This window comes from Charadrius vociferus, unplaced genomic scaffold (genome assembly GCF_000708025.1).
Source record: "Charadrius vociferus isolate BGI_N301 unplaced genomic scaffold, ASM70802v2 scaffold459, whole genome shotgun sequence".
Taxonomy (NCBI): Eukaryota; Metazoa; Chordata; class Aves; order Charadriiformes; family Charadriidae; genus Charadrius; species Charadrius vociferus.
Window position 1 is genome coordinate 497881 of NW_009650249.1, and position 19864 is coordinate 517744.

Here is a 19864-nt window from a genome sequence, read left to right on the forward strand (position 1 = left end):
CTTGAATTGTGTAAATGTTACTGCTTTTTTGAAAAACTTTTTGCAAACTGTCAGGAGACTCTTCCTTTTTTTGGATTTGCTACGTTTGCTTTTCATCAAATTAGCAAGCAGCCTGCTGAGGGGTCAGGTCAGTACTTGGAGGTAGTGGAGTGCAGGAGCTGCAAGGATGGACAAAGTTGCTTTATTAGTAATCTCTTGAAAATCTGTCTTTTCTCTCCAATCAACACAGTAGGGCGATACACAGTTGCTGTCCCGCCAGAGGTGTATTGCAGTGCATGAGTATGGTTTCATCTGCAGATGCTGGAGTGAAGTAATGTGATATTTGAACCCCGGTGAATGGGCAGATGCACTTAGTGACTGAGAATTTTGCTTTTCATACTCGCCTGAGCGATCGCCATGGTGGTACATCGCAGAGGCGCTTGGAAGCACTGGGAGCAAGGTGGGAGGAATGGCTGTTTCTTGCCTCGCCTTTTCCTTTCCTGTGACAGCAAAGCAGCCAAGCGAAGCATAAAATGTATTAATTGCAATTTCCCTTCCTTGCATATGAAACATTTTTGAAAATGACTGAAGCAAAACCTGGTGGGATGAATAAGGTAGGGGAGATGGGGATATAAGGTCTGAGGATGAGGTCTAGAAGTGGGGCAGAAAGAGTGAAGAAGAGAAAAAGAGTCACAGTAGCTTCAAGGCAATACCTGTGTTTGCTGATCTTTTAAACCTGAGACCATGAAGTGGTTGCTTTTGGCACATCTGTGCCAAACATTTTTGCTTGTTTTTGGCCCATTCACAGGTAAAAGGAACTGATCCACAGCGCAGAAAGAATTGGTTAATCTGTGTAGTGGGAGCTGTTTGTAACACTGATGCGGAACACTGTATAGATAAAGGGTAATTGAAAAAGAAACCTTGGAAGGAGACCAGAGTTAAGATAAACAAAGTTCATATGAGGGAATCCGTGTTTTTACCAGAATCCCAGCACTTGGGATCTTTTTTCTATGATTTCTTAACTTCTGTTATCTATCTCAGTGGAGAAGCAGCTCTTCAGAGCACTACAAATGAAAATCTCTTTCTGTTTGCTCTCCATGATAATCTTGAGAGAGGTGATAGAATAATCTGTCTTCTAGATAGTTCATCTCCTCCGGCTTCGTGGCAGGTTTGTTCTGCATTAGCAAGGATCTTTTCTGGAGAGCTGCTCTTTGCAGTGCCTTAGGAAGTGACATTTTCCTAAGGTAATAACAGCCTTGATCGTTTCTGTAACATGTATAGTTGGAAGGAGTTTTACTTGGAAACTCCTGTTTTCTAGCAGTTGCTTATGAGGAGTATCTGTGACAGGTACCTTACTCTCACAGCTGTGCTTCTGGTAGCTGCATGGCTGCTGTAGGTACTTGTGTATCTTCATTACCATTATTGCTGTTCAGTGCAGCCTTTTTTCCTTTTTCTAGATGTTCTCCCAAAATTCTCTCCCATCTGTTTTTGAACACTGCTGCTCCTGTCTATGACGAGATTCCCAGGGGCTAATTATTTACCTTCATTTCTGCTTCCGCAGAGGTGCCACCCTTCATATGTTTCACCTCTTGTAAATACCATGGTATTTCTGCGCCTCTTTTAAGATATATTTCTTTTGTTTTTCATCTTTTTTTGAGGCATATTTTGGATCCCTTCCTCTTTCCAGGAGCTGTTCACCAGGTAGTATTTGTGCTTGCCATAACACAACATACGTTGATTAAGAGTTTGTGGTGGGTCTGTTTCCCTGGGGTAGAAAGACTGAAGCCTTCAGAAGCTGGAGTTCTTCAGTTTTGGGGTGAATTCTGCATGGGTGTTATTTGCAGAAAGTGAGGGCTTTGCTCAGAGTGATGGTAAAGTTAGGTGATACTGTGGATTTATGCAAGTGTTTTCATAAGCATCTAAAAGTGATTTTTGTTTTTATTTGTGTGCAGAGAAAGAAGGTTTAGCAAAAGAAAATATTTCTTGGTGGCACCTGGTTTAGTACATCTAGATTTTGTTTATACTGATTTCATCATTTGTTTTCACTAATCCTTGAGGGTCCCAAAAACCCACATGGAGTAACATTTAATGGAGTGGCCTTGTGGCTGTAAAACCACAAAATCTGCTACATGACTGGTGTACCCAGATGATGCTCTAGCAGCCTCTTCTATATTTTGGAAGAACCAAATGCAGTGATATGAAGGCTATTAAACATCTAAAAATTCATACTAACAACTACATGTCTCTAATAATTTGTCCTACAAGCTGTTGACAAATTATTTCAGGAAGTTTAATCTAAAAACCAGTTGTAGTCTGACAGAGATATGGGGAGCTATGTACGCTTTCTCCAGTAGGAAGCACCCTTTTTATACTATTGGAAGTATTTTTATTAAATTTTGTTTTATTTAAATTTTTTTATCTAATTAGACTATATATGCTAAGTCCAATGCAGAGAGATTTTTTTTTTATCAGAGCTGATTGAAACACATTCCATTTTACTGATTTATTCTAATTAATTTTCAGTGGCTACTAATTGAACATAAAATGTGATTGTTGTCTTCTTAAAACTTTTAGTAAAGATGTGAAACTGTTTTAATTATACTTCAGTTGCTTAGCAAGCATGAAGGGAAAAGGTTTCTGAAACATTTGAAAGTACTGTTTTGAAAGATATGCTAGCTCTCCTTCCCTGTAAGACCAGTTGAAACGTAACTGGTTTCAAAATACACTCCAACTCTTTTTTGGCTATTAAAAGCAGAGTGCTGCTGGAAGCACAAATGCTTGCGCATGAGCCTAGTAAGTACGTAGAGCACAGCTTGGATTGGTCTCATCTCTTGTGTTTTTCTGGAAGCATTTAATACAGTAATTCTTAATTTTACAGCATCAACTACCAATACCAGTCCAGTCTCTACATCCTCAACTGTTGTCAATATTTCTACGTCGGCAGTAGCCACCATCTCACAGGTAACTCTTCTCCCTTGTTATGTTTATGTGCAGCATCTCCCTCACCTTTGTTATTCAAAACTAACAAAGGAAGGTCAAATGTTTGCATCACTTCACATGGAGCACAATGGGTACTAGAGTTACAGGGCTCAGTATGTAATGCAAAGTCAGCAAAGTTACTCCTGCGGTCTCTTTGACCCTGATGCTTTTCCCTTTGGCCTTTGGAACGTACTCACTTCATCTGCTCGAAGCTGTTTCCTTGTCTGCAGATTGTGTGGTGAATCTTAAAACACGTTACTGAAGTCTCTGAAAGAGAGAGTTGGAGAAGAAACAATGGAACTATTTTGAGAATCAAACCTACAGGGAGGATTATAGGTGGATGTTTTTGAATGCCTTTGTTCTCCCACAGCAAGAAGAGGAAAATAGGTTGTACAAAAACAAAACAAACAAAAAAACCCAGTAAAGTAGGAGATGCTTTCTGATGGTGCTAGAATAAAACAAAGTCAAAAAGCCCTGCAGCTAGCACAGAGCCCTTCCCCCGACTGTGACCTGCTGTGGGTAATACATAGTGCTGTCAGTGCTTAACTGCTATTCTGAATATTTAGATATACAAAGGAGCCCTTCAATGTCTCAACTTTGCAGAAACAGAATAAAGGAAGGGTGGAAAATGCAATGGATGTACAAAAATCCTTGTATGCTTATGCTGTTGCTTTGTAAAGCTCTTTCATTAACATAAACTTACTTGAAGCTCTAAGGAGAAAAAAAAGATTTTCTTTCAGTACTGTGGACCAAGGTGCCTGGTGCACAAGTCCAGGTTGCTCTTTGAGGGAATCAGGAGTGCGCAGTATGCCGGAAGAGTGTGATGTGGCATTCGGGGTGGCTGATTTCTTTACAATCAGTAGCAGAAATTAAAATCTTCAAGCACAGCTTCAGGTGCTCAGTCATCTCCTCCTAAATGAGTAAATATTCTTCATAAGTGGATACCTTTCATCACAGCATGCAAAATAACTGCTTGCTGAAGTCAGGACATGAGTGAAGGCAGTTTGTCCTGTAGCTCTTGTGGCTGGGATTGCACCCTCAGGCACTGCCAAGACCGCTTTCTGTCACTGTCCTACATCTGGTATAAGAAGGTAAAACACAATATATTCCACATTATATACAAACCCATATATTCCAGAACACAGACAGTGTGGACTGATGCCATGGCATTCACTTGATACTTCCCTGTTACTGCCACATCACTCACAATGAACTCATTTTTGAAGAAACTGGAGGCAGAAATGGCCCTGTGATTGCTGGCCTCCTGTCTGCAGAACCTGCCTGTGCAGGGGCCATTGGGAAGTCAGATCTCCCAACCCTTTCTGCAGGTGTCTTACACACAGAGAAAGAAATAGCATAAAGTCAGACTGTGCTCTTGCTGGGATTTCTCTTTGACGGGCATATTCTAGCATAAAAGTCATCTTAATACAGAGTGTTTTCTGAAAGAAGTGTTCTATCATGTCTAATCCTTTCCTCCAACAGGAATATCCTACGTACACGATCCTTGGCCAAAGTCAGTACCAGACGTGTTACCCGAGTTCTGGCTTTGGAGTTGTAACACCAGCAGACAGCAACACGGAGAGTACTGCGTTAGCAACAACTACATATCCAACTGAAAAACCAAATGCCGTGGTGCCTACGCGGACAGTGCAGAGACATTCCTCCGGTAATGGTTGAATCTTTAACAGGGTAGCTGTAAAATACCGGTGATAAACAGTATAGTGTGCAGACATGGGGAAAGCTTTTTTCCAAAAGGTAATTGCAGCACCTTTGCATGCTGGCCTGGACAGGACATTTGCCTTCCGTTGTTAGATTGATCTCACTGGTGTGCAGAGTATGCTGGTGGACCAGCCAAACTTACGTATTGGAAGTCTTATGCTGCTGCGATTCAGGAGACACCTACCACATGCTCTGAATGCCCTAGGGAGATGGAATTCCAGGGGTGACTTGAAGAGTTGCCAACAGCAGCTCCCTGAGGATCATTGATTCTGTCCTGTGTCGGGGCTGGGTGTTCACTTGGGCTACAGGGCAGTTGATGAGATCCAGTCTCAACAGCTCCTGCTGGCTCTTTCCCCACGGTATTCAGATGACCTGACAGCCATGATGTAGCTGCCACTCCCAGTTATGGGAGGCCTTCAGGACTGCAAATACATTTTCAAGAGCTGTAGTTTGGCCATCACCTCTCGATGAGTTGGTCTCTGATGTGCCTAGGAATACATCCTTCCTTCTGCTTCATCATATAAACCACCGTTGAAATCACAGCTGTTCTGCTGTGGTTTGCATGTGAGCCGATCTGCATCTGCATAGCATTGCGTTACCTGGCACTTGTCAGGGGCAGAAGGTTTTAGCTGGTAAGAGATGTAGAAAGTGGATTGAGAAGGTTTAATTGACAATTTGAAAGAAGTCACGTCTTTGGCTGGCCTTTTCCTCTAATGCCATGTCATGTACCAGCCGCAGTGGCGTTGACTAAAATTTCCTCACCAAAAATACTGTTTCCTAAACTTAACAAGGTCTTAGTTCTTCTTCCGGTGTCTTAAGCAAGGAGGTGTGAGATTCTTCCTGTGTTGTCAAACAGCTTTAAATTGAAATCTGCTGCCTGTTGCAGATTGGTAGGCTGGTAAAAAAATACAGATTCTGTTGATTTTTGTTGGTGCCCTGGGTCTGGCTAGGATGGACTTAACTTTCTTCATAGCAGCTCTGCTGGTGGTGTGTTGTGGATTCATGGCTAGAGCAGTGTTGATAACACACCAGTGTTTTGGCTACTGCTCAACAATGCTTGTACAGTGTCAAGGCTTTCTTCCCTCCTCAAGCAGGGTTGGGGTGGACAAGAACCTGGAAGGTGACACAGCTGGGACAACTGGAATAGCTGGCTGGGATAGCTCACCAAAGGGATATCCCAGACCATGTAATGTCATGTTCAGCAATAAAAACTGACAGGGTGGGGTAGAGTTTAGCTTCCAAGGTGGCACTGTTTTGGAGATTGGCTGGGCATCAGCCTGCCTGTGGGAGGTGAGTGATTGCCTTTGCAGCACTTTGCCTTCTCCGTCTTCCCCAAGTCCATCAGTAGTACCTGAGCTCTGCCAAGTCCTCAAACTCATTCAAGCAGTCTGAAAGCATACAGATCGATAGTCTTTAACTCAGTGAAGTTCCAGGCCTTTCTCACCTGTACCTACAGGGGAGACAGGGTATGACAAACACCACGCTGTGATGTTGTAAATCAAGAAGCATGGTACTTCAAGCATGTTCCCTCTTTCAAGAAGCAGTTTCCCTCTAGTTGGGGTGAGCAACAGCTGATTTACCCAAAGTTTACCAAGGAATAAGTGTGTTATTTAGAGGCTCTGGCGAGGGAATGGCCCAGTTGTTATTGTTTTCGGTGCCATTTTCTTAGCTCAGGAATTCTCCAAGTTTGCAATTTTGCATGAATTTTCATAGGAATTGCAATGTCTTGTCTTCAAGACCCAGACTGAATTCAAGCTCTCTCAAGTCCCCTGTGCCCTCTGTCTTCCTGCTGCAGCTCTGGTCCTGTTTTTGAACTAGTTAGACAGATACCTGGGATGTTAATTCTTCTGCCTGAACTGTTAATAAGGGATTTGGAGAGTGTCTTCCATCATGGTCATAATATTCTGCACATCAAAGCATTGATTTTTATGGTTTAAATTTTTTTTTTTTATGGTGGTGCATTATTCTTTCCCTGGGGAGGGGTGTTCGTACCAGTAGGAGAATAGGCTCCGTGATGTATCCCTGTCAGTCATCGCCATGGTGCTTGGCCAAGTCTGCAGCTCCAGGGCCGAGATCATCCCTCTTCTTCTTTGCTAATTCTTGGATAGGCCAATAAGCTGTAGTCAAAGTATGTCTGTTTCGTAGTTAGCACACTATGGATTTAACACGCTCCAGAAAACTCTGTGCACTGGTTATTGTTTAACTGTTAGTCAAAGGCTGACAGTGGCACAGGAGTAGTATATGTGGAGATGGAAACAGATTGGGTTGTATAGTGTTGCATGACACAAAAGGCATTTTACTACTCCAGGAAATCTGGGAGGGAGAGGCATCGTTAAATACTTTCCTTTGTACACTCATTCCAGACTGAGGGTTTCTAGTGCTCTCTCAAGAAGTATTAAAAGAAACAATTAAGTAATACAGTTACAGGGTAGTGAGACATCTGAGGGGTTACAGGCCTTAGGGTGGAGGATTCTCTGCTTTGACTTTGTAGCTGTAGTAGACTGAATTGAGGAGACAGAGCTGTTTTGAAATGATGGGACAAAATGTTTCATGTTCTGGTAAGGGATCAATTACTACTGCATCAATAAAGCAAAGGAGGTTTGTGGTCAAATGCTATAAGCTTTATGTTGGTGTGTTTTGAGACATGAAGGTGTGAGAGCTGGGTGATTTCTTTCTTCTAGGAGATGCGTCCACAAGTCCTTCGTTATCAAGAGCAACAGCAAGTAAAGAGTTAGATGAGCAGGCAAGAAAAAACATGCCTGGGAAGAACAGGGGGAAGAGGAAAGCAGATACCACCTCCTCACAGGACAGTGAACTGGAGGTAAGTAATAATCTTTTTTTTTTTTTTTTTTTCTACAGATACCATTGCAGAATAGTGTGGTGGTAAAAATCCTCCTCTCTTTCTTTCATCCTATCTCCATGGAAATGGAAGGGGATCATAGAATAGTTTGGGTTGGAAGTGACCTTTAAAGGTCATCTAATCCAACCCCCTGCCTTGAGCAGGGACATCTTCAACTAGATCAGGTTGCTCAGAGCCCCGTCCAGCCTGACGTGGAATGTTTCCAGGGATGGGGCAACTACCACCTCTCTGGGCAACCTGGGCCAGGGTCTCGCCACCCTCATTGTAAAGAATTTCTTCCTTACATCTAGTCTGAATCTACTTTCTTTTATATTAAAGCCATTACCCCTTGTCCTATCACAACAGGCCTGAAAACTCTGGCTCCATATTTTTTATAAGCTCCCTGTAAGTACTGAAAGGCCATGATAAGGTCTCCACAGAGCCTTCTCTTCTCTGGGCTGAACAACCCCAATCCTTTCAGCCTATCCACATAGCAGAAGTGTTCCGACCCTCTGATCATCTTCATGGTCTCCTCTGGACCCATGCCAACAGGTCCATGTCTTTACTGTACTGAGACATAATTTGGAAATTCCCGTGACCCATGTTATCTGAGAAGTGGCCCAAAGGAGTTCTTCAGTGGTCCTTGACAAGCACCACTTAAACACATCTTGGAATCATCGTGGTGGCAATGGAGGAGACATCTGGATGTCTCTAGTACAGCCTCCTGCTCAGAGCTGTCCTCAGCACTAGAACCATGGCTTTGTCAAGCTAAATCTTGAGAACCTCCAAGGTTGAAGATCCCGTATCTGTCTAGTGATCTGTCCCAGGACTGTCGTGTCCACCTGGGGAAGGTTTTCTGTCTCCAACTGGAATCTCCCAAGCTGCAAATTTCCCTTTCTTTTTTCATGACAATTTTCCATCTGCCACTACTGAGGAGAATTTGCCTCCATTGTCTTTGCAGTTGCCTTTCAATTAATTGTGGTCTGTTATTAGATCACCCTTAGTCTCCTCTTTGCCTAGATAAACCATCATAGCTCCCTCAGCCTCTCCTCTAGGCTGCTGACCATCTCGACAGCCTTTTGCTGGCCACTCTCTAGTTTCCTCACTTAGCTCTGGAACTGGGGATGCAACCTGGCGTGACTTTCCCAGTGCCAAGTAGGGTGAGACAGCACCTTCCTTCTGTCAGCTAGGCACACTTGGTATTCTCCAGCACACAATTAATCTTATCCACAGGGAGAGAGCGCTGTTGGCTCATACTGTGCCTGGTGTCCACTGAACCCTCCAGCTTCTTCCAGCCTGGACCAATACAAGGGGTTATTCTACCCCAACTGCAGATCTGCAGTTATTGAACTTCTAGTTCCTGTTGGCCCAGTTTTCAAGTTTATCAAAGTCCTTCTGTACTTGAAACTCTGCTATTCCTCATGACAGCCAATCCCCCTTATTTATCATAACAAAGGTGTCTCTTGATAAACCCCAAGGTCATTTACCTGGTGCTCTTCAAGATCACAGACAGTGAACTACCCTAGCAGGGCTCTGAAGTTCATTAGCCCTCTTAAGTTTTTGCTTTTATAACTATAAAAGCAAGAAAAGCTTTGGAAATAGTTTGACCAGTAGAGCTTTACTCTGAGCATATAGTTGTACTGTACGGTATATAAACTCCACCACATTAAACTGAAAGAGTTTAATGAATAATGTGTTCAGCCTGTAAGATGAATAATGTTAAATACGGTTCTTATCTGTTAAAAGCATACTGCAACGAGGCACAAAATTAACCCTAAAACTTGCTCCTTTATTGTAGCTCAGTGCTTGGAATAGCTCAACTCTAACCTGCTTTTATTCTCTACACAGCGAGTGTTTCTCTGGGACCTGGATGAGACCATCATAATCTTCCATTCACTTCTCACAGGGTCTTATGCTCAAAAATATGGCAAGGTAATATTGTCTTTTCTGTGGAAGAAAAACCATATCTGTCATGCAGAAGTAAATGTTAATCTTTGGAAAAGGAGTAGAAAATGCTAAATGTATGAAGTGATACTTTTAACTTGTTGGCAGTTTGGGGTGGGGAAAGAACATTAAATTTGGCTTTATACAGACCTGGGATATGGACATCACAAACACTTCCCTTCTAAGGTCTTAAAATGTCTGTCTGTTGTTATCGTCATAGGGAATTATTGAGGTCATAGCACATAGTGAAAGGAAGTATTTTTTCTCCTTACTTTTCTCCATATTGAAGATTTTTGAATGTTTTGTTTTGTTGGTTCTGAAAATGCATCAGTCCCTGCTCTGCAATACTAAAGTGTTTTGTTAAATTTTGGGTCACTGTATTATCAGAATGTGGTTTGGTTTTTTTATTTCATTTTATTGAGTTGTTTAAAATACTGGGGAAATTGTGGTTCACACCATTGAATGCAGATGGAATTACATCAGGCTTGATATACAGTGGAAACTCTGTGCAATGGAACTCATGAAAGTTTTATCACAATTTACTTCTGCCTGTAACTACAGTGAGTTTATGTTTTCTCTTTTTGTTTTGCCAGGATCCAACTCTAGTGATTGGCTCAGGTCTGTCAATGGAGGAGATGATTTTTGAAGTAGCTGATACTCACTTGTTTTTCAATGACTTGGAGGTGTGTGGCAAATGTTTTTGAAAGGTGAAACCCTGCATTACCTGGTTAGAATTACACTGCAGCGGTTGTGAGGGCTGTTGTGCTTGAGAGCCACTTCACGCTAAAACATAACAGGCTGCCAAAAGTGAAGTGTTTCTAAGCACAACCAAATCAAAGAGGTGTATTCTTTTATCTGAGACAGGCATTCTACAGAATTCTAGTGTCATGAGCTTTCTTAGCTCTCTTACAGGTTTCTGTGTAAAGAGTGATATCTACTTTGTCTTCTATTTTCGTTCTGGACGGGTAAGCACTTTGCTTTCACCTATCCTGTTTTGAAATGGAGACTGGAGATGTGGCGAAAAAGGTGACCTTGAGAATATCAGTTCTCGGGCTTTGGCTAAGCCAAGGACAGTATCTCAGCTGGTGTCTCAGTAAGACACTGGCTGAGTCACAGCTAAGAAGGACACGCTTCCATAGCCAAGCATGCTCTGCACAGGGAGGTGCAGCACCCTCCATTTTCCTTTGCTGCAAGCTATCTCTGCTGCTCTCCCATTCCCATTCCACCTCACAGACTTCTGATCAGCTCCCATCTTCTTTCATGCGCAGGATTCTTTCCCAAATTAAGTACATCTCACTGTTTTGCAGCACTTCCACAGAAGTTGATTATAAATCTTTGCTTTAATCATGGCAATGCCCTGTGCTGTGCTATGATATAATATCAGTTAGTAATGGACACAGTAATGCAAAGAGGTGTGAAGTTATGCCAGAATCTGGAATTAAATGGTTGGAAATACCACATTTCCTGACTCATGTCTTCTTTGATATGAGTCCACAAATATAGACTCATGAACCTGATTTGTAGAATTTACAGGACTAATTTAAAGCTTAGGAGGGTTGAACAGTGAACAATTCATTGTAGGTGCATCACTGATGCACATCGTGGGAAAACGAGATGTTTTTGTTGATGCAGATAGAAACTCAAACGAGTTTCCATTTGTGGCTGTGACTACTTGCAGCTGTGAACTTTGCAAAGGTGGTAATGACAGTTACCTCCCTGCCCCAGGAGGAAAATAAAAACCAACAACAACAAAATAACCCTAAATACAGTCTCTTGTGCTGGAAAGGCAGTCACTGATATGTTAACTATGTGATCAACGACAACGCTTTTTGCTGTAGGTGTTGGTTAGCAGCAGCGGGAAATTCTTGAAATGGGGAAAATTCACTTCTTGTCCTAAGGTGTTTGCAATTTATCTCTGGGTTAAATCAGCTGTGCTAAGCGCCAGAGCCTTGGCAGTGCCACCATGCTGGTGTTTCCCTCCAGGGGTGTGCTGTGGCTCCTTGGTAACAGAATTGACTGTTGTGTTGATGAAATGCAGTATCAATACTTGACTAGATAATGTGGTTTTGGGGTGGTTTTGGTTTTGTTTGGTTTGGTTTTGTGAAATGGCAAAAGGGTTTCAAATGACATATAAGCTTTGAGTCCAAAGTTTAGTGAGTGTCAAAGTTCCTTTTTTTGCAGACAACTCGAAATGTCATAGAAAAATGCTTTTTTCAGACTTTTCTGGTACTTCAAGTCCCAAGCTTGGCAAGGCCCTGTAGGTGTAAAACATAGTACTGGAAGACAAAGCTCATGGGAGCTAGGTATAGGTTTGGGGAGGCAGTATGGCATGGCTTGTTGCTGTCGGGAAACAGGAGGGGATTGTTTTATATCACACTTTCTTTAATCTGAAAATTTCAGTATGTTTCTGGATTACAACAGCGTGACTTTATTTGTATTTTTTTTCTTAAACAGGAGTGTGACCAGGTACACATAGAAGATGTGGCATCTGATGACAATGGCCAAGATTTAAGGTGGTGTACTGATGAATGCATGAAATGTACAGCTGATGTAATCTGGTTTTTGTGGGGACTTCAAACCCAAATAGGGTTAAGGGACGGAGGTCAGCATTGTGAAGGGGATGAAACTTGGCAAACGGTGTTTGTTTGCTGGGTGTTTCTTCTTGGAAGACCTACAAAACATTAAGACTTTTGGAATTATAACATGAATTATATCGTCCACTGTTGAATGTTGCCTAAGTGCTTAATGACGTGTCACAAATGGAGAACCAACACTCCAAACTTCACAGTCTGACCTTTGGAAGTCTCCCTATGGTTTGCATCCCTCTGTGAACTGATTGTGCACACAGTCAGGCGAGGTAAGGGTAAGTTTTCTGCTGCAGTAATGAGCTGAACTGGCTCATCGCAAGGTCTGAGAAGTTCCTGTCTGTTAGGGAGAAAGAAATATGGGGAAGTGGTGAAGCAGGACCTGCTTCCTGCAGTCATGGGCTGGTAAAGCAGCTCATCTGCTTGCAGAGCTACAGCTGTGATGTAAAGACACAGATGTTATGTTTGGAAGGTACTATGCTGGGGTTTATCACTGCAGGATGAGAAAGGGGTTAGTGGGAAGGATGCTCTGTATCGCAGAGGAGTGAACAGTCAAAGAGCAAAGGTTTTGTAGTGGAGCGTGTGAAAGAAGAGTTGAATCAGTACATTTCAGTACAGCAGTTCAAACCCAGCAGGAAGTGTAGTTGGATATCAGAGTACGTTGCCAACAGAAGTCGGTCTCTGCTGTCGGGGTGCAGTGGTGGTTGTGTAGAGTTCCTCTCCGAGGTGCTTTTCTAGCTGCTGTCAGAGCTGAAGTCTGCAACCCCCCCAAGAAAAGCTGCAGTGATTCTGCTGCTGTGGCATACGTAACAGATCTGCTTTTCTGAAATAGCAACTACAATTTCTCCACGGATGGCTTCAGTGGCTCAGGAAGTAACGCGAATCACAGCTCATCAGTTGGTGTCCAGGGTGGAGTGGACTGGATGAGAAAACTGGCCTTCCGCTACCGCAGGGTACGAGAGATCTACGACAAATACAAAACTAACGTTGGAGGTGAGTGTTCACCTGCGCCAGTATCTGAGCACTATAACAGAGTTTGTAGTGCCAGACTCCGTCTTTCCTCAAGAGCTTTTGCTTTCCTGAATGTTTGGACATGAAAAGTAACGATTCTCCTAGTGCTAAGTGGGATTAAATCTCCATGGAATCTAAGAGTACATCTTCCAAAAGTGAACGGCACGCCAGTGCAGTCTGGGAGTTATCATGTAGATAAGGGGTGGTTGGAGAAAACTTTGGTGCAAAGTGTCCCATCGCTGATTTTGTATGAAGGGCTGCCTGTCACCCTGCTTAGACCGGGCCTAAATGACTTACAAACCACACTGCTTAGGAGGTCTTTTCACTCGTGTCTTCACAAAATCTGTCTTTTATCATACTGTTGTCAAGAAATACAGTGTTTACCCTTTTGGCTGTTGTGCTCATAGTCTGACATCACAGATGTCTGTTCACAGAGTCACTTAAAATCTTCTAGTTTTGCTTCTCTTCTAATGCCAAAGTAGTAATGATGATGCAAACCACAGATATCAAATGTAGATAGATTTTCTGTTTAGTCTGAGTCTTGGCATTGCCATCCCTGCGAAAGGGGTGCTGCTGGAGCAGCTCACCTGGCAGCGTGACTCGGCCTGGCAGGGTGTGGGTTTGGGTACCCTTTGCCTACGCAAAAAAACCCTTGATAGAACCTTTTCTTGGACATATTTTCTAAAAACCAGGTGTTCAAAACTATAACTTTCATACTTAAAAATCTATCAGTGTAAGTCCGCATTTCAGTATGCTGCAATTGCCTTATTCCTGGCAGGGGTTAAAAAGGAGAGGGGGGATGTTAAAAAAGATACCTAAAGGGGATTAAAGTGGAAAGCATCCTTGGGAAGTAAGAAGTTAGAGAGAGTGACTGCAGGAGTTCCTTCCCCTGCTGTCTGTGGCCTCAGACAACACCTATTGCTATGAGTGCTTTGTACAAGAGAAACGCATTTTGTTGCATGTATCCTGAGAAATGGTTTGAAATAATCGAAGAAAACTGTCTGCCCAATTCCCCACAGTCAGAGTCACAGATGGGTGTCTGGGCTCATCTGTGGCACTGGAAGCTGGTTTCTCTTGTTGCCTCGAGACAGTTCCAGCTTTCAGATGCCTTCAGTACAGTGTTATTTATTGCCTAACAGGCTCCTTTTAAATTGAGTGATGGCTCTCTCTGTGTTAGACTTGCCAGCTCAGCTGGGAAAACATGTTGCTTGCCTTCCAGGCCTCCTTAGCCCACAGAAGAGGGAAGCTCTGCAGCGACTGAGGACTGATATAGAAGTGCTAACGGATTCCTGGCTGGAAACTGCTTTAAAGTCCCTGCTACTCATACAGTCCAGGTATGGAAACTGGAAATGTGTATGTTGCTTTCTCAGCCTATTCTCTCACTTAGATGTGCATGCAGTGCTGTGTTGCACTATGTTGCTTCCCAGTACCTGTGACAAACAGCAGTAGCAAAGTGAGTGCATGCAGGAACTCCACTCCTGAGCACCCTTTGGGATTTTTCTGCTGCAACATCTGTTGTTAAGAAGGTTCCTTTAATAGAGCTGTGCTCACAAAATTGCATTTCTGTCAGAGAATTTCTGTTCAAAACAAAAAACAAACAGGCAAAAACCACACATCAAAATCCTGGCCTAAAAATCCTTGTGAAAGCATGACACCAAAGCACATGGCACTGTGGAAAGCCGAACAAGCTGCCCAGAGCAGCCCTTGGCACCACTGACCATAGATGTGCTTTTACAAGTGTTTTTCTTTTTTTAGAAAAAACTGTGTGAACATCCTGATCACAACCACCCAACTGGTGCCAGCTCTTGCCAAAGTTCTCCTGTATGGATTGGGCGAGGTGTTTCCCATCGAAAATATTTATAGTGCTACAAAAATAGGTAAGGGGTTGCGCTGAGTAACTGGCACTGAGATGTCTGCTGCGGATCAGCTGGGATTTTTACACAGGAAATACAGTTTCTGCAGCTGAGCAGCCACCGTGGCTCCTGTGGTCCAGCTGGCCATGTAATAGTGGTGGCTTCTGGACGAACTGGGTGTTATGCACTTCCCAGTAAGACAAGAATGTGTTTCTGTACTGGGAAGAAGGGACCTGTTCAGGATTCTGTTACTCTCTGCCTAAGGCTTGTTATAGTGGGATTGTTTTTTGGCAGGTAAAGAGAGCTGTTTTGAGAGGATCGTGTCACGGTTTGGAAAGAAAGTCACCTATGTGGTAATTGGAGATGGGCGTGATGAAGAGGTTGCAGCTAAGCAGGTGGGTTTCTGACTGCAGAGGTGGGATGGGGGTGGATGCAAAGGGTAGTTACTGCAGCAGTCCTTTTCTGCAGGGACGCTTTCCAGAGCTGAACTCTTCAGGCCGGGGGCAGCCAAGAGGAAGCTTGGCTTTGATGCAAGACATCTGTCTTTCACTACGTTAAGATGGGGAGTTTTATGGCTCTTTGGGGTTTAAAGTTTCTGTTTTACTGTTGTTTAGGATTGTGTATAACATTGTCCCTGTCAAACAGTGTCTTGACGTAGCATGCCTTGGTCACGGCATGCAGCGATCAGTTAGGATAACAGCATTTCTCAGAAGCAGGGAGGGAGTCAGGACTCGGTTGCCAGCAGTCAGATCAATACACAGCACCTGCCATTGGTCTGAATTAGAAACAAGGAACAGTTTGATTGATTTGGATAGGCCTGAATAGGTTGTTCAGTCATGCTAATCAAAGGCAGTGAAGTGCACAGATTATTGTCAGGACACTGTCTCTGCAGGCTTCATGCTGTCTGCCACGTGCCAGAGTTGTCATCTGTGCAGGCTCCCTCGAGCCCTGGAAAGGCTTTCCTGGGCAAAGCAGCAGCTTGCAGCCAAGTGCTGAGGTTTCCATCATGAACGTTCAAAGCAGCTGATAGTGCTGGTGCCCATTGTAAGCAGATGTGTAGATAAGATAAGCTTCAGATACCGATGTGCGTAGGGCTGAGGTGCTCCCTGAACGTGGTGTGCTGAGACAGTGCTGTCACAAACCCCGTATTGCACAACCCTGCACGTGTACCTCGACTGCTTCCACCTAGCTGTAAAATCGCTGCGATAAACCCGACTTTGTCATATCTCTGTTACAGCACAACATGCCTTTCTGGAGGATCACAAATCATGCAGACCTCGTGTCCCTTCACCAAGCCCTCGAGTTAGACTTCCTGTAAGAAGTTGGAGTGAAGGCGTGACTGCAGCTCCTGCAAGCCCTCTCCATCGCTGGGGAGGCAGAAATCTCATACATTTGGGGACTCACTTTTCAGCTTAATGAAGAAAACATACCTAATGCAAACTGTACAGTAGAACATGACACCACGGCATTTCCTCAGGAGCACAGGCCCTGCCAAGTACAAAGGTGTCCTGTAAAGAAGCACTAGACTCAGCAGAGCTAGAGCTTGTCTGAAGAAGAGACTTGCAGAAGCCAGCTGAATTCCTCTAGCAGGTAGTCTCCAGAGGGAGGGGGTGATACAACAACAGAAGTGTTTGTAAGAGCCTTCTCCTTTCTATTCAGCTTAGTTGTAGAACCCAAGTAAACACAAAACCTTATTTTTATAGAAAAATACTGATGGCAGAGCTGAACCTCCCTTATTTCGCAAAGCTGAAAAGAGCTGTGTTTTTTTTTCCATAGGAAATATTAATGAAAATGTCAAAAATACCTCTATTGCTGTGAAATGTGTTCTCTCTCCTGCCCTGGGTATTCGATGCAGTTAATTTATTACAATGTCCTTATGTTATTTCCTCAGTGTGGGATTACTGGAAAATAGAAAGTTAAGGGAATGTTTCTGGGATATGTGGTTCCTTGTAGAGGAAAGAGTTGGTGTTCTGAGTTGATCCCAGTGGCTTCTGGTCAATGTGCGCACAAGCCCTGCTAACAAGCAGGAGATCATTGGATTTCAGCTATCCATGACCCAGACCGTAGATCCCACAGATTTTCCCTGTAAAGGAAAAAAAAAAAAAACTGCTTATGAACATTAGATACAGCACAACACTATTGCAGACTGCTCAGATGTGAACAGAGTCCTCATCTGGACTAAGAATAATTTCAGAGAACTAAATCCTCATGAATGTTACAAAGAAGGAGGGTATGGTTATTAACCTTCACCTCTGCTTTCCTGACTCCATTTGTGAGAATAAGTTCCTTTTAGTAGAATCAGATTCAATTTTCTTGCATTCTTCTTTGCATTAGCCTAACTACATAGTGAGAAACAAAACCCTTGTTAAGAGGGACTTAATTTTCTAAGACACTGTGACTTGGCAGCCCGGAGCACACTGGCCTTGGGAGTGATGGTTAAGCTGATTTTTCTGCTACCATCTCAGAAAAAAAGGCGGGAGTTGGTGACCTGCAGTGCCACAAGCACTGTTAGAAATATCCAACTGGAGAATGGGGGCTGGCATGAGGCGCTGGTTTTGTGCCAAGTCAGGCTGTGTTCAATGGTATCTGCCTCCTGCCTGTACCCTGATGGCACCAAATCAGCAGGTGCCGGGGGGTTCTGCAGAGGACAGCTGTCTGCTGCGCCCCACCGCAAGCCTCTGCTGCTCCTGCTGAGCCAAACACCGCAGCTGCACCCAAACCCCTCCAGATCACTGGTCTCCAGCCCAGCGTCACCCGTCTGGGACCCACGGCGGACTGGTATGGAAGCATGTTGCTTCAGGGAGGATGCTGCCCCCACAGAAGCAGGTGATGTGTTTGCTGCATTCCTTTTATGGCATTGATTACTGTGGAATAATTTCTATCAGTCCCGGGGGAGTTGCTCTGCTGTGCCCCAGGAGCATTCCTGGGCCAGCTCTGGTCAGCACTGTGGAGGAGATGCCTAGAGCATGGGGTTTAGATCCCCAGAGCTATGGGACTGTACGCAGAGGTCTGTTTCACATGTTCCTAGCTCCAGTTTGGGTTTTTAATTAAAAAAAAAGAAAAAGAAAAATCAGAGGAGTTTGTCTTTCTCCAAGGTGGTCACAGGAGTTAGGAGCAGTCTGCTTTCCATCCAGCTCCTTGCTAGGTGTTGGCCTTGTGCTCTGATCTCAGATGGATGCTCTGGGTCTGTGTATTTCCCCAGGAGCTCTGCTTCAGGAGCATGCCATCTGTTTAGAAGCTTCTGCATGCGAGCAGTGTGGCCTCTGGTCCCATTAGAAAAATCTGAGGAGCCAATTTCTGCTGTGGGTGTTCCTGAACAGCTCAGTGGAGGGGATGTCTTTTGGCTGCACTGCCGGCTGCTGCTCTGCTGGCAGCTGCTGGCCCAGCAGAGCCCCTGGAGCAAGCTGAGGAAAGCTGTGTAGTGCTCAGCAGCGGGGTTTGAAGAGAAGCAGGAGCCCACGGGGGTTGTTCTCCCATGTGCTGCGTACACAAGGTGGAGGGCTCAGGTGTGTTCCCACGCAGCTGGGGCAGCCCGTGTAGGAGTGTGGCGGTGTTTCACAGCAGCGTGGGTCCCATGCAGGAAAGGGAGAGCCTCTGCAGGGCAACAGCTCCACTACTGCTGGGTCCATAAAGAGTCCAGTTCATCTGGGATCCCTGTGATGTGTCATTACTGCGTCAGCCAGAGAGGTCTGGTAGGAAGTGAACCACTCCAAGAAGCAGCCCCATTGCTCCCAGGGTCTGAAATATCTCCGGAAGATCAGGACTTACTTGCAGTCACAGAAGAATCTGTGCTGGATCCTGAACATCTTTCTGTGGGTCCCCAGCCCATCCAAAGGTCTCCTGTAAGCGGGCTTGGGACATGTCCCAGCCTGTGAAACAGCCTGTTGAGAGCACGTCTTGTACTCCAGCCGGCTGAACTTTGGGATTAAAACCTGTGCCTTAACCTCCCACCATCCGGCGTGGCCGAGCAGCCCCTTTGCTTCACTAACACCCAAAGCAGCTGGCAGGAGAGTCGCCTGCATGGGGAGGTGGGGTGGGTTTTGGCCAGGTGCTCGCAGCGAGTGCTGGACCCGAGGTACCAAGCAGCCCGGCAGCTGGCTGGCTTTGCTTTGTGTTTGTTTACTTTAAAATGTTTTAAGGAAATTTTAAGATGGCAAAATTTTAGCTGAGTGTGGAACTCTTGCAGCCAGTGACATTTCATACTGATATTTATACGATGTCTCCTTGAATGTATGTAAAGTACTTTTATAATAGGAGGTTGATGGTACATTTCTGTGTTTATGTTTAATAAAGGTTGACCTGGCTATTTTATTTTTTCTTCTGCTAGCTGAATTTAAGACGTTTCCTGTCCCATGTGGCAGGAGCAGCATCTCTAGCTGAGCATTGATTTTCATCTGTCTCTGTGCTCTCCCGTTTCCCCTGACCTGGCTGTAGCTGAACTGGTGACAAACCCCAATGCCTGAGTGACAGCCAGCCCGCTGTCCCGGGGCACTGAGGCCGAGCTCGCCCCGGGTGCTGCCGGCCTCTCCTCCAGCTTCACTGCAGTTGTGGAGGCTTTAAAAAACCCACCTGATCCACTAATATTTGCTGCCTCCAAGAGCCCTGGGGGAGATGTTGGAAGGTGGCAGGACCCCAGAGCCCGCAGCAGCCCCTGCTGCACTCCCGACCCCTCGGCAGCAGGAGAGGTGAGGGTTGAGCCCCGGGCACTGCTGCCTGTGGAGCCTTTGCCTGTTCATGGTCTGTGTAATGGGAACTGTCCTATGAACTGGAAAAAAAAATAATAAAGTCTTTATTTTCTATAGTCACTGCTTCAGCCTGTTCTCTGACACCACTGCGGTCAGTCCCAGTCCCCTGCAATGGCCGTCCCCTGCAATGGCCTGTCCTGGCCTTGGTGGCACTGACGGCATTCAGGGTGATGGCGCTGGCAGGTCCCAGTGCAGCCGCTGCCGAAGCCA

General features: G+C 44.6%; 1 protein-coding gene across 2 annotated transcripts in view; it reads left to right on the forward strand.

Annotated features, from left to right (window-relative positions):
• The window catches only part of EYA3 (EYA transcriptional coactivator and phosphatase 3), a 35545-nt gene extending 18824 nt beyond the window's left edge, over positions 1 to 16721 (forward strand). For both annotated transcript variants that reach the window (XM_009892995.1, XM_009892996.1), the window contains 11 exons: positions 2858 to 2940; positions 4441 to 4624; positions 7359 to 7498; positions 9365 to 9448; positions 10054 to 10143; positions 11915 to 11973; positions 12878 to 13038; positions 14276 to 14390; positions 14812 to 14933; positions 15204 to 15304; positions 16147 to 16721. In XM_009892995.1, coding sequence (XP_009891297.1) covers positions 2858 to 2940; positions 4441 to 4624; positions 7359 to 7498; positions 9365 to 9448; positions 10054 to 10143; positions 11915 to 11973; positions 12878 to 13038; positions 14276 to 14390; positions 14812 to 14933; positions 15204 to 15304; positions 16147 to 16227 — 1220 coding nt within the window. In that variant the 3' untranslated portion in view covers positions 16228 to 16721. The remainder of the gene's footprint in view (positions 1 to 2857; positions 2941 to 4440; positions 4625 to 7358; positions 7499 to 9364; positions 9449 to 10053; positions 10144 to 11914; positions 11974 to 12877; positions 13039 to 14275; positions 14391 to 14811; positions 14934 to 15203; positions 15305 to 16146) is intronic.
• Positions 16722 to 19864: the final 3143 nt, after the last annotated feature.